General features: G+C 40.7%; 1 protein-coding gene across 2 annotated transcripts in view; it reads right to left on the minus strand.

The window, feature by feature from the left end:
- The window catches only part of PLEKHG5 (pleckstrin homology and RhoGEF domain containing G5), a 314,942-nt gene extending 314,242 nt beyond the window's left edge, over nt 1-700 (minus strand). For both annotated transcript variants that reach the window (XM_075604983.1, XM_075604980.1), the window contains exon 1: nt 498-700. In XM_075604983.1, coding sequence (XP_075461098.1) covers nt 498-501 — 4 coding nt within the window. In that variant the 5' untranslated portion in view covers nt 502-700. The remainder of the gene's footprint in view (nt 1-497) is intronic.
- Nucleotides 701-14,941: the final 14,241 nt, after the last annotated feature.

Below are 14,941 nucleotides of genomic sequence, written 5' to 3' on the forward strand. Positions count from 1 at the left end.
GTAAATATAATAGAAGTGTATTTCATACATATGAAATGTCAAATAATATAAAGACACACATTGAAATAAATACATATACATTATATACATAATTCAGTAGTATTATGTATCAACATATTATGAATTCCCATGATGAGCTAGATTACAGAAAGCGCTCATTCAAATAAAAAAAATATTCTTTATGTAAAATACAGATGCTAAAATACAGATCAAAATACTGTCTATACAGCAAAATTAATATTGTATTGGTCATAAACTGTTATCATTGTCAGAAAAAAACACTCGATTGAATATTTATGACTCCTATTTATGACAAAATTACACGAAGCAACAATATTTTACTAAGAGCATCCATCTGATAATTCTATTGCTACAAATGCAGACAGTCCATTATCGTCAGAGCACTAAATGATGAAACATTGCCGTTCTTGAAAGATGACATTATGAAAGAAAATTATTTTAGCATTCTCCTACATTAAAGGCAATTCTTAACTCACCCATTGAATAACAGAGCTTGTATCTTTTCTTCCCTGGAGATCTGTGCTGTCACAGAAGCTGTGCAAAATGCGCTAGTAGAGCTGGAATCATTTCTTAGGCGAATTCCAGCTAGAAGGAAGCTGAGCTCCAAAATGCAGCCACACTGAGGAAATGTGTTTATCTCAGACTGTGGCTGGGAAAATGGAGTTGAAGTCAGAAATCAGCGACCTTCTTTGTGACTGACTTTGATAGACAGAGTAACGAAAGAAATACAGCATCAGAGATTAAAAAAAAAAAACAGTGGAGCTGTTTGATGCCAAAATGCTAGGAACAAAACAATTTACAGAGTCCTCAACTTCGAGCAAGAAACAAGCAAGAAGTTTAAACTTGAAAGTAGCAATAAATTTAATTTAGTTATACAATAATTAGTCTAGTTGGTACAGGAGCTTAAACATGACTTCATGCGGCCCCTGAATCACTCTGATTAATTATGGTTGGGATTATTAATGTATGCTATTCCATCTGCATAAACATCAAGAGCAGAAATAATGAATGTGTACAAAGTAAAGCACAGCATAACATTGTAAAAAGATCAGCAATGATAATTACAACAACATTAAAAATCTAACAAAAATATGTCACCCACTTGTTTTGAAAGCACATTTAACCCTTGTTCTGCTGGGGGAGTGGGGGGGGGGGGGTTGCAAACAACGTATTGAAAAGCAATGCATTGCTGCCCCCTCTGGCAGTGAAATAGTTAAAGCTGCAGTTCAGGCTCCCGTTTTTTTTTTTTTTAGGTTTTTTTTTAGGTTTTTTTTTAGGTTTTTTTTTTACTTCAATAGTTTTAGTTGTGCAATCTCTACTTACCTTAAAAACTGCATAGCTGCCGGTCAATTCGTTCTCCGTCTATTGATTGGCAAAATTTGGCAACATCTTTAAATATGGGGAATGTAAATCGTTGCTATAGGAACAAGCATGCTTGTTAAAATAGAATACAAGAAAATTGGTCATTCAAAGTTGTTTTTTAAAACAGAAAATGCTAAAAGTATTTTTTCTTACTACAGAACTGATTTATTAAAAAAAAAAACACACATGCAGGATATTGCCTGAACTGCAGCTTTAAGCCATCAGATGCTAATAACTATATACATAATTTCAGAAGTGTTTACATGATCCATAATTACATGGTTATATTTTATCTAACATTAACAAGTACTACATAGGAAGAATAATCTGAAATACCCTGTTTCTGGTCATTCAAAAATGAATCTGAGTTGCCCAAAAAAATAATTTGGTTCTGTGTCATCAAATTCTGCAAGTGTCAATACCCTTTAATGTTATCAAGCAGAGCGTTATATATTTGACATGGGGTTTTCAAGCTAGTGAAGATTAACACATTATAATGTATGAGCAAGATGTATTAATACAGAAAATGGTCAGATCATCATCTAAATTACCTTAATGGATATCTACGGATTGCAAATATGGCCTGTATTTTTTACTTTGATTTGGGTGGGGGTAGGGGAGTGAGTGATGGGAGTAGTTTCCCATGGGGTGTGTTAGGGGGTTGGTTAGGCCTTATGGTGGGTGGTAGGGGTTAACCCTTTGGTCACCTTAGCGGTTTGTAAAGCATTGCATGACAGAGCTTTACTAGCCACTAAGGGGGGTAGGAAGTATAGATTTTTTTTATTGTGTTATCTTTGGTGCCTGTGATATACCTGGTAACTACAGGCATCAAATTGATTAATGTTATTTCTACTATAGGGTTCTGTAATAATAGATATCACAGAAGCATATGAGAGAAATATTATCAAAGCGATCGCAATGCAGTAATTAACGCATTATCAGCGGTCGTATCAATTCACACATCATGACTTTGGGTCAAATATTGCACCCAGTAAATAATTACCGCAATGTTGATGGGTACCATCTTAAAAGTGAATATGGTGGTATTCTTTTACCGGCTGCGATATTAACTCAATTTTAACAGAGTTTGATGTATTCGGGCCTATATTCCAAATGAAATTTGAAATCACCATACAGTTGTATACTGAAAAGTGAAACATACATTTAATGTGCATAGTTGTGAAGATTGAAAGACCCAAATAAGTAAAAAACAAAACAAATGACATATAAATGGGAAAATTCTGGCTTCACAGAGTGAGAAGACAATTCGATTGAATTTTACAAGACAACTGATGATAAAAATGAGCGAGGCTTTCTTCTGGTATGCAAATGCAAGGCAACCTTATTTTATTTATTTATAAAAATATTTTTCCAGGAAGTAATACATTGAGAGATACCTCTCGTTTTCAAGTATGTCCTGATTTTAACTCAACAGGTTGTCCCAGTTTATTAATTCACCAACAGTCAAATCATTTCCATTAATATTATTATAGTTCACACATAAATGACCATTACAAACAATGTATTTAAGAAATTGTCTGCTAATTTCTTTTTTTCTCCCAGCAAGTATATAAAACCTCAGTTTATAGCTGAAAAGATTCCATTCCTCCCTCCTAATGCCACCCTATTTCCCAGCAGGAAATATTTAACAAGTCAAGGGAAAAAAATAGTTTAGCTCTTAAGTAGAGATATTCCATCTTACTAAAGAAATAAAGATTTCTATTTTTGCAGGTGATAACATTTTGTTCGTGCTTTTATATAAAAATGTCTCAAGTTTATATTTAGAAAATCACAAAATGAATTACATTTATACACCTCTTGCCAGAAACAGCATGATCAATTTGACAGTATTTTGAATTACCTTTGACCTGAAAAAAAGAATTGGCCGAACCAAGAAATGACTCGCGTCTGGAGTTTAGGAGTCTTTAAAAAAGGCATTTTAAAAATAGAGTAACCAAGTCCCTAGAGCCTTTAATAGTGTATATTTACTCTATGATTAAATAAGTGGAATAAATTGAAGGTAGTTTATAAAAAGTAAATTAAGTATAAGCGGAAGTTATATACAAATCAGATCTTCTCAGTTGGATAGAATAAACGTGGAATTAAGTTTTACCTAAAAGTTAGAATATATTGTTTTCAGCAACAATGCAACCTAGTCAACAACTTTTTGATAAGTGGCAGCATACTTATGTAGCCTAGTCCTCCGGCTAGTGTCTTTCTTTTGGACCTAACAGGACTCAGGGACTACGGCTCAGGGTTCTCCAACAAGGGAGGTACCAGTTATGTTATGTGCTGTATACTGTATTGTTACCTATATTCATACAGTATATGGTATGTTCAATTATGTGGTTGTTGGTACAGTATATTGGTGTTACATATATTGTATTCCTCAGCCTAGTCCTCCGGCTACTGTCTTTCTTTTGGCCCTAACAGTATAAATCCTTTTAGGTACAGACCCTGTGAGGGATAAACTTTCTCATGAAGGCCTAGCTTGTTGTTGCAGCCTGGATGCAATGTTGCTGTATCGAGGGCCGGGCCTAACAACAACCAGAGAGTGTCATACTTGGGGAGGATACTGGCTGGGTCACATGCCCATGGTGTGATGCCTGTCAGTATCTGACCTGTCCTGTTACAAGCCCCTCCGCTGGGGTACATAAGCTGAAACTCTCCCAGAAGTCAGGAGCTCTCTCCCTCCCCCTATGGATTGGGAGCATCTTACCCTTTATACCATCAGGGGGTAAAGGAGCTGAGGAGGGGCCTACCGGGCCTCAAGCCTTGTGGGTACTGCTCCAGGGAATATGCCTGCTCTGGATATGAGTATTATGTTAATAAAGACTTAGTTGAACTATACTTTGTGGCTACATGTCTGGGCCATTATCTGAGTTGCCAGTGTGGACCATCCTGGCTACACCAAGATCCTCACCAGCTGGAGGCGCTGTGCTGTGGATGATCATCTCTGAGAGCCTGTCCTGATGCCTCCCCATACCACCGCAGAGATCCCAGGGCCTTCTCTTCAACCTCACAGGTATACACTGCACCAGAATACATGGTAGCTCTATGATCTCACTTAGGGTGGGGGAAGAGGTGCTACACTTACATTAAGAAGGAGTGGCTCAGTGAGTAACGACACTGACTGGCACTGAGAGTTTGAAGCAGGGGAACCTGTTCAATTCCCGGTGTCAGCTCCTTGTGACCCTGGGCAGTCACTTTATCTCCCTGTGTCTCAGGCCCCAACCCCCTCCCCCCCATAGATTGTAAGCTCCACGGGGCAGGGACCAGACCTGCAAAATGTCTCTGTAAAGCGCTGCGTACAACTAGCAGCGCTATACACGAACATGCTATTATTATTATTATACAGTATACTCAATATTCATACGCTCTTTAGTCATGCATACCAAGTCCTTAACCAGCAAAATACTAGCTGCCTTGCTCCAGCACAAGGGGGTTAACCTTTTTGGGTATGTATGTGTTTTTGAGTTTTCAGTAATTAAAGTAATAAAGCAAAGGAAATGTTGTATTGTCTCAAGAAATCACAGGACAATAGTTTTATAACCAACTGTTATTGCTTACGATTGTACTAGGAGTGGAATGAGCCATTCCAGACACCCCAAATGTGTTATTGTGAGAGTTACTATCTTCAAAGGTTTTCACAGACCCAGATTCTAAAGGCTGCCAAGAAGGAATGCATTTCTCTGTCAATGCAGGCCAACAGTAATCTAAATTGAAAGCATACAGTATATTACTAGATGTGTACAACCTGCAATGGTGTCATCTATACGTATATACCATGAAAATGGGCATGTAGTGCAAATGCACAGTAGGAATCTTTAGCAGATAGAATTGGTGATGCTGTCAGACCTCGATGCCTCTGATCGTTCGAATCCCCCAGCGTCTGATTCACATCCGGTATCACTGAACATAGATTCCTCTATTCTCACAAGAAGAAGGCCCTCCACAAATCAGGTCTCAATGTTTTTCGCCATTGCTGACTTCCTCAGGAGTCGCGTTAAGATTTGCGGAGAGTTGTCTTGCTTGTGAGAACGCAGGAATCTGTGTTCAGCAGTACCGGAAGTGACATCACCGGACATGATGTCATACACTGGGGGAGTTGAGCGATCAGAGCCTCGAGATCTGACAGCATCACCTGTACTATCTGCTGCTAATGATTCCTACTGTGCACTTGCACTACATGCCCATTTTTCATTGGTAAAATGTGAGTGGAATTGTCACGTTTAATATATTGTACTCATACTACACTATCAAACCAAAAAATAGTACCAGCACTCTCTGTCTCACAGCTACAGATATAAGCGAATACCAGTGTAGGGAATATGAATAATTTAATGACACTAATAATAAACTGAAAATATAGCAACAATAGCCAATACGCCAATGCAAGAATAAATATCACCATAGAGAAAATCAAAAATTAAAGGGGGTAGAGGGGAAAGAAAGAGAAGGGGAAAAAACACAAAAGAAAAGCAAAAAATCACAAAAATGGAAAAAGGAAAGCAAAGTAGGGGGGCGACGTTTCGAGGGGTGACCTCTTCATCTGGCCCATTCCCCCTGGTCCCAAAGGGTTCCAGAGGTACTTCCCTAAGCCTTCCCTCCCCACTGTCAAATAATCCCACACTCAGCTAATGATATAAATCTAAAGTCTAAAGAGGGAAAATCACATAAGCAGATATCAAATATCAAACAATGAATGTAGATACAAGAATATTGTAAAAGACACAGAACATATGCAGATATCAGATGTCACTCAGTGAATAAGTATAAGCAAACCCTCTTCCTGGTGCCCTGTTGGGCTAGCCCAAGCACTCGACAGGGCACCAGGAAGAGGGTTTGCTTATACCCCCCCATCATGACAGGTACTGCAGAGGGGGACCCAAACAACTAACCACAGGGATTCCAGCTTTTTCAGACCTCTTCCAGAGGGCGTTCCTGTCCTGTAGAAAGATGAGGACCTGGATACTTTTCTGCGAGTGTTTAAAAGACCTGCAAGCAGGCCACCTTGAGCAAGCGTCAGAGCGACGCGAAACGGCCGTCGGTGGAGGACGCACTTCCGTTATGTCAGCACGTGACAGTGCAGTGTCGAGCGCAGCTCCGAGGCAAACGCTGCAAGGGTGAGCTGTATCGAGGCATCCTGTTACTCCCAAATGAGACTCCCCCCACTCGGCTAGCTAATGTTCGGTGGTGTTCATTAATACACCACGCCGGGTGGATGTCTTCGATCTATATGTTATTATAATTTGACACTGTGTGCTATGGAGCTGGGTCCCAGCTAAACTGGTATTACTCATCGTGTAATTATCTATGTATAATAATTGAGTAAACCCTAACCTAAACTGCACACTTTTAACTCGCATAGGGGGAACTGAGCAATTGATACCATCATAATTAGGCTCACAGACGCAATCACCCACTTGACACTGTATTAATAACGTTATTTATCACCATTTCCCTCCCTACCCGGTTAACTAAATGCTCGGTGGTGTTCATAAATACACCACACCGGGTGGGAGCTTTATACAGTATATCTGACCTACACTAAGTGGGTCATTGAATTAGGTCACACTCACAGAGGCTCCATTCATTTATCGATTGATAATCTAGTGAGGCATACAGCAGACCTTAGCATAGACTCACCACACTTCACTAAGAGTGCTATCTAACATTACCTCCCTCCTCACCCGGCTAACTAAATGTCCGGTGGTGTTCATTAATACACCACACCGGGTGGGAGCTGTATAGAGTACACCTGATCTATACTAAGTTGGTCTTGGAACTAGGTCAAGACCTCAGTACCAACTCACTCTATGTAACTTCACACTGTGGGTTCAGTAATCAACACTGTTATACTTGGAAATATAATTTGCTTACACATCTTTACTTAACCATACTGTGCCGTTTCCACGGAAGTTCGTGGGGAGTAGCTCATCAATCAATATCTATCTGTGTGAGCACTTCCGAATAGGCTGAGGCGCTATATATCTGATAGAGATTGTGAATGTGCCTTGAGGAAGTCTCTTGCACATATCATGCATTTGGCTTCCAGCCTTTTGCTAGCTACATAGTAGCCTTTTAACATAACTTTATATTTTCATGCGTCGTCTTTAGGGACCCTTATACATGAATTTTTTTTTATAGTTGACTCTTGACGATTGGAGTACCCTATTGGATGTATTGATCTTTATACATATCTAGCATGTGAGTGTCGTGACACTGTACATCTATCACTCACTAGAGTTTTCTATGAGTACTCCCCTTGAGTCACCATCCATTCATTGTAGGTATACCCTTATGTGTCTTGTCCGGTACATCTCTGATAGGACAATAATCATCTACATTTCTATACCTCACTGAGGCATAAGCTAAACATCCATCCTGCATATGCCAGTCACTTAGGGTTCCCTAGATCGATATGGCAACCAGCCTAGCTTATAGGACTGGGAGCTAACTATTTAATTCGGTTTTAAGTGTTTTGTGTTTCCTGTTACCCCAATAATTAATTAAAGGTTTATTTACTTTCATTCCCTTCATCGCCTTACGAGTGCTTGTTCTAAAGGGGTCCTCTCTCTTGCCTAGGCAAGTACATTCTATGTTACCAAGTGTTTAAAAGACCTGCAAGCAGTCTAGCTGCCTCATGATCAGACACTGGGGAGCAAAGTATGTAATCCCTGGATTAAAAGGCAAGACTCTGAAAGTAGTTGCTGATCTTCCAATCCACCAGGATCAGGATTATAATGCCAGGAAGGCTGATTTGCGGAGGTGTTATAACATTACCCCTGACGTCTACCATTAGAAGATAATGGCCCTCTATTGGGTTGCTGCAGGCAGCTTTGTTGAGCTGGAGAGACATCTGTTAACTCTATGATACCAGTGAATAATGGGGTTGTAGATTTGAAAGATCGTACAATATAGAAGCAATTCCTACAGCAGTGCAAGAGTGGGTGCTGAATTGATAACCAAAATCATCCGGGGAGGTTGGCGATCTTGCAAATTTTTACACAGCTAACAGGGCACGAGCAGCTAAAAAGGGTGCTGCGCTGCCTGGCGCTCAAGGAACGAAAGAGGAGTGGGCAGGAGAAACCCGACATCCTCCTGTTGAGCTTGCAGAAGCTTCATCTGGGGCCTCAGTCAGCACACCAGGGTAGGAGGATACCTACAAGCGCTTTGCTTGGGACCAGGTTAGGCATGTTAGCTCTACTCTAGGAGATCACCCCTCAGTATTTCTACCAGGTGCCTTTGTGGTAACTGCTGGGAAGGATAACAGGGCAGACAACTTGCAGTCAAGTCACTGTAAGAAGGAAAGTGACACTGGAAATGAGTGGTTCTGGTGACACTGTCACACTGTTATACCCAGGGGTGGGGGTCCCCAAGGGCATTGTTCCTGGACAAACTTTGCCAGTAGAGGTGGCACGAGAAGGCCATTATAAAGTGCTGATAGCACTGGTACCTGCACTGAGATGTGGGACAGGGTGTGTAGGATTGCTGGATGCTATTCCTGCTAATAGTTTTGTTGGGGAATGATTTGGGAAAGTGGTTACCCCGTGCGTGCCAGACCTGCAGCAACCCAGTATTATCTGGCCAAGCTGAAGGAAGGCAATGCATCAGTAGAGGCACAGTGTGAGTTTGTGATAGCACATTGTGGCTGGGAGGGAGGACAGAGGAACAGGAATAATATAATTAAATATTAATAGGTAATCTGTTTTATTCACATATCAATAATCCAGAACAACATTACCTATAAGTTCTTATTTGCTTGATACTTGCTTGTTGAGATCATTGTATAGTGTACCCAGGAATTTATCTATGTTTTTAGTGTTTTTTGAGTTTCTTACACTGGAAAATTGCCACCTTCGATCTGGTGGATTCAACTGATACAATGAAAAAGAAAACATCATGATTTACAGGTTTAATCTTAGGTACATACCATTATAATATTACTCTGAACAACCCCTTGTCTAACTACTCCAAAAAGCAGTCCCAAATGCTGCAAGTGGAGATAATTTGGCACAGAGCACTTTGGTGTCCTAACACAACAAACATTTAATGTTATAATGGCCATTTGTGAAGCTTCACACATGTCCCCCTAAATCTCGCTATTACTAATTTTTTTGCATAATTACAACTGAACGAGCATTGCCACCACAGCCTTATCCAAGATACCATTCTAAGAAAATGTTACTACTAAGAGGAGAGATATAATGTTTACATGTTTTAACCCACACATATTTGAGATGTGAGATCATTGCCTGAGCCCAGACTCTTTTATCATGGCCAACTAAATTGGTGGGGAGCTAGCCTTGTTTCATGAAGAGTCGTGGCACCAAATTCTAGAATTTTTGTGATAACTATTTTAATTTGATTTTGTACACTCATTTTGTAGACTCACATTTCTGGCAAAGCATAGTTCATTTTTTCATTTGGCAAACCCCGTGGCTGTTTGTAAGTGACAAACATGCAAAGGGGCATATTCTGTCAGTTGTTTACTTGTTAGTAGAAACTCAACAACATCTCACACAAAAGCAATCTACAAATTATCTAGGATATCTGCCTGCTGAAGGGCATTTGACACACTGTCAATAAAGTTTCTAACATACATGAGCAAAAAGTAGCCAATAGCATTGGTGCTAATCTCTAATAAAAAACACAATGTACAAAAACATTTAACCAATTATAGATTGTTGTAATTAAAATATTCTGGAGATTTTTATTGCAAATATGTTGCATTAGTTTACAACACTTCAGTTACCAGACTTCATTGAGATTCTAAGGTGGTAGCACTATGTACTAATGACATGAGCTTTGCAACAAATGTTAAGTCTCTGTAAATTGTTCCATTTTAATCCGTGATACCTTCTGTCACAGATTATAAACCTTTAAGTAATTATGCAATTACGAAAACTACGAAGAGAAAAGTAAATGTGTCAGTGTCTAGACAGCAAATGAATTATGCTGTATTTAAGCACACCACTTACATGCTTTATGTGAATACAATAATGTACATCATAGAAAATATATTATTTATCAGTATGCAACAAAAAGAACCAATTCCAATCTTAGTTAGGCATTACTCTGTAAAATCCTGGGAATAAAATTACCCAACTGCATTTTATATTTGTTCTGAACAGTGTGCTCTCATCCTTAATAAGTGACTGATTTGTTTATGTTGATACGTTTGGATATTGTAAGTACCCATCTAGCCATTGTATTTTGATAACATATTAGTTACTAATGTCCATGGTAAATACTACTTACAATTTTATGCTGATATTTTACACGATAAAGATATATTGAGACATACAGATGTAGCCTACCTACAGTACCGATTTGGGAAGTTTCAATCTACGCAAATTCATTAAAAAATCCTCAAAAAACACCATTGGATACAACCCGTGGACGGATTTATAGAATCCAATCCAAGGATTCAACATTCCGTTGATAATTCTTAAGAATTCCACTGAGCAAGAGGTGCAGAGGTATTACCCTAAGTGAGAATTGTGCAAAGTTTGGAGCTGATGATCTTCTTATTTTACTCTTCAAGGGTGCTTTATCCAGCTCGAAACGTGGTCTCTCTTACACTAGGGTATCGACCTGTTATTTTTCACACGGCACTCTTCCCCCACGGCATTTAAATTAATGCCGGGGATCGCGTGAGGCCTCTGCAACTTAATTTACCTTCTCTTCGGCGACGCGTTGCCATGGCGGGGTCATGTGACATCACGTTGGCATGACAACGTGAAATCACATGACCCCACGGCGGCATTTGACGCTGGAGTGCCGGAGAGAAGGTAAGGGAGGGGCGCGAGCAGGGAGGGAAGCAGGCAGGGGGTCGAAGCAGGGAAAGATTGCGCACCCCTGCTCTAGAGGTCTCCTAAAGTCCTGTCCACCTGCTGTCTTGCAAAAGTAGAAACATAATAGGTTAACCCCTTTTTGGGGACCGCACAGGTGGTTACACTCTTCCAAATTACATGTTTCCCCCAAAACACTATTACAATAATCCAACACTACAATAATAAATACAGTTATACATATACACCAACTGTATATTATAACTAATAAACCTTGACATAATTGAGTACATACAGTAGCTTTAAGGAGAATAAGGTTTGTTCTGTCCTGTTTCTGATAGCCTAGGCATATAATGGGTTAACTTTTTTGTCTCTTACTAAAATGTATACAAAATCTGAAATTAAGTTGCTCTTGCAGTGAACAGATGCGGCTGTTGAAAATAATTTGTTGTGAGAAGCACTAGTCTTCGTGGCCTCCCCTGCTTCCCTAGCTGGCCCCTTGGCTGGTTCTCTGAATATGTTTCCTGAATATACCCGAAGCTAAGTGACCAATAGATTGTATTTGACTAACAACTGCTGTTGGTATTATTCATGTGTGTATTTCGGGGCTGAAATCGACAATCTGAATCAGTATCTCTTGAATAAGTATTTTCTTTTCAGAACAAAAGCCTAGCACAGGGGTGCACAAACTTTTCCCCGTGCGCACCCCTGCCTGCTCTCCTAGGTTTTTGCACCCCCCCCCTGCTCGGCACAGCGTGAAATGATTCGTGGGGTCATGTGACATCACGGTGCCATGGCCTTTTGATGTCGGGTTACGATGATGACACATCACTGGAAGAGAAGGTAAGTGTGTTATAAAGGCCTCGCGTGGTCCCCCGGAATTTAATTTGAATGCCTGGAGGGAGAGCCCCAGACCTCTATAGGCTAGGCTTGTCCCCTTCTGTTCTTTGTCCTGCCCCCACCATGGCCTCTGTCCCTGTTGATTCCCTGCTGCTGATCTCTGCCTGTGACCCCCAACTACGATTCTTGCTGCCTGCCATGAACCCCTGCTTGGGACCCAACTATGATTCTTGCTACTTGCCCTGGACCCCTGCCTGTGAACCAGACTATGCCTTTCCTGCTCCTTGCTGTTCCAGCCATTGAGGTCCAACCTGCACCTGAAGTCTTGACAGAAAGCAAAGGCCTAACCATGGATTTCGCAGGAACAGACTCCGACTTCGCACAGCAATTATCCTCTTTTAAATGTCTTGCTTTTGAACCATGAACTAGCTGCAGCAGACAGAAGCATTGCTTGATAGTATTGAGGCTCAGATATAGGGCTCGCACTTGCTGAATATTATTACTGTGACCTCTCAGCCAGCGGGCTGCCTTAGTCATCCTGAGTGTCCCCAATCCTTTTTTAGGGTAGCCCAAGCTGAAACTATTTTTCTGGAGTCTAAAAACAAATGTTATGTGGACCCTACTTTAACTCAGGCTCAACAGACAGCCCACTTAATACACGTGGTTACATCCCTGCAAAAACAACTGGTGGTTGTGATAGTTAGGGTTGATAATGCTGATACTCTGCTGCAGGAGTTGTATACTCGTCAGTCACACCCCTTCAGCCAGCAGTCTGCCGGCCTCTTCCTGTGCAATCTTTTCCCCTTCTGGGGGAACCCAAACTAAGATTTCCTTCCTGGAGTCAAAGAACATTTTCCCCATTGTTTTCCATACACTATGTGAGATTCTGATGGCTTATTATGATGCTCCTTCTTTACATCATATAGTTTCCACTTCAATCAGTGACCCCCTTATTATTGATATTAAGTCTCCTGCTTTAAAGACAAGTTCCCCTGCTGTGCCTGTTATTACAATCGCTGATGATCAGACTCCCACTTCAGAGACAAGCATATTTTTTTCTGACTCGTATACAGAGCCTGATTTAACCCATGCTGGTTATAAGACTCCCTTTTCAGAGGCAAGCTTGTCTTTTCCTGGTTCCTCTGCAGTACCTGGAATAACTACTGTGGATGTTCAGGCTTCCACTTCAGTGACGAGCATATTTTTCCTTGACTCCTCTACAGTTACTTATTTAACCCTGCTGGTTCAGAAGAATCCATTTCAAAGACAAGTACAGTATATCTTTCCCTGACTCCCCTGCAGTACCTGGTATAACCACTGCAGACCTTCAGATTTCCACATCAAAAACAAACTTGTTTTCCCCTGATTCCAATGCACTGCTTTGTATCACCACTGCTGACTCACAGGTTCCCATTTCAAAAACAAGTGTACCTCCCATTGTTTTTCCTGTGCTATGCGATTCCCTGCAATGTGTGATATGCCTATTACTGATTCCAAAGTCTCAAACGTTAAAGCCAGTTCCTCTGTCTGTGGTTTCCCCGCAATGTTTGATATTTCCATTGCTAATTCCAATGTTTCTGTTTTAAAGACACATTCACTTATCACTGGTGTTTCTGGGTTTTTGGGTTCCCTATTTCTGATTATGTGGCTCACACCTTAAAGACAAAATTGTCTCTCATTGACTCCTGTGCAGAACCAGAGATACCCTTTCCTGATTCTACACGCGATGGGTGCAGGAAACCTACAGCAGTTTTGAGCAATAAATGTGAACACGGTTCCACTGATGCTTCAGAGCTTCCTAAGGTAAAGAAAAAGAAGAAAGGAGGGTTCTCCATTTACAGTGGAAGTTGCAAAAGGAATTAAGGATGAACCTTCAACATCAGGGAAGCCTGAGTTAGAAGAGAACAGAGATATGCTACAGTCTAAGACAACCGTTCAAAGAGTAATGGCAAAAGAAAAAGGTTGTGCAAAAGAAAGAGGAAGCCTTGAACCAAACAAAGATGCCTTAACTTGGGCACTTCAATCTGCATGGAATGAGATTGATTGCCTCTCTGGACTACTAGATAAAGAGCAAGAGGCCAAGGCGGCACTACAAAAGTGTCTGTTCACAGCAAATGCTAAGTGCGTATTCCAGGAGAAGGAAAATATCAGTTGGATAGTGACATGGTGAACATGCCAAGTAAGCTGGAGAGAGCATACCGTGATGCTGCCCAGGACCAGAGTTTCATCGACCAAGTTTTTACAGCTTCTCAAATGGAAGTTCACAAGCTTAGTACAGAGCCGGAAGCTTCTCATGAGAGAATTTGCCACCTCGACACAGAGATGCGTTCATGCAGAGAGATCTTCAAAGTGTTTAGTAGGGGTGTAGAAACTATAAACGAAGTGTGCAAGAATCTGCAAGAAAATAATTCAGTTCTCTCTGTCCAAGTCAGTGAGGAGATGCGAAACTCCATGAATAAGAATGGGAGAAGAGACTATTGTTACAAGAAAAGTCAAGGATACAATTGGCACTGGAAAAAGCAGAGTGCGCCTTGGAAAAGGAAAGAGGTAACTCTCTATGTTTTCAGTTACAACTTGATAAAATCAGAGCAGACGGAAAGAAAGAATAGAAGCATCTTAAAACTTCGGAGATACTACAGAGCCCTCATTAAAGGAAGGCTGGAGAAACAGAGTTATCTGCGGAAACTTTCCACAGCTGTTGTCATACAGGCTGCCTTTAGAGAGATGAAAGTTCGTCAGCTTTGTCACCGGAATAAATCAACCTGCATTCTTCAGTGAATTTGGTGAATGCAGCAACAAAAGAGGAAATATGAACATTTGAAATAAGGTGTGATTGACTTGCGGTCAATTGTTAAAAATTTTCAGCAACAAAGACGCTATAGCAGGGGTGGGGAACGTCCGGCCCGCTGGCCGTATAAGGC

This window comes from Ascaphus truei, chromosome 6 (assembly GCF_040206685.1).
Source record: "Ascaphus truei isolate aAscTru1 chromosome 6, aAscTru1.hap1, whole genome shotgun sequence".
NCBI classification, from domain to species: domain Eukaryota; kingdom Metazoa; phylum Chordata; class Amphibia; order Anura; family Ascaphidae; genus Ascaphus; species Ascaphus truei.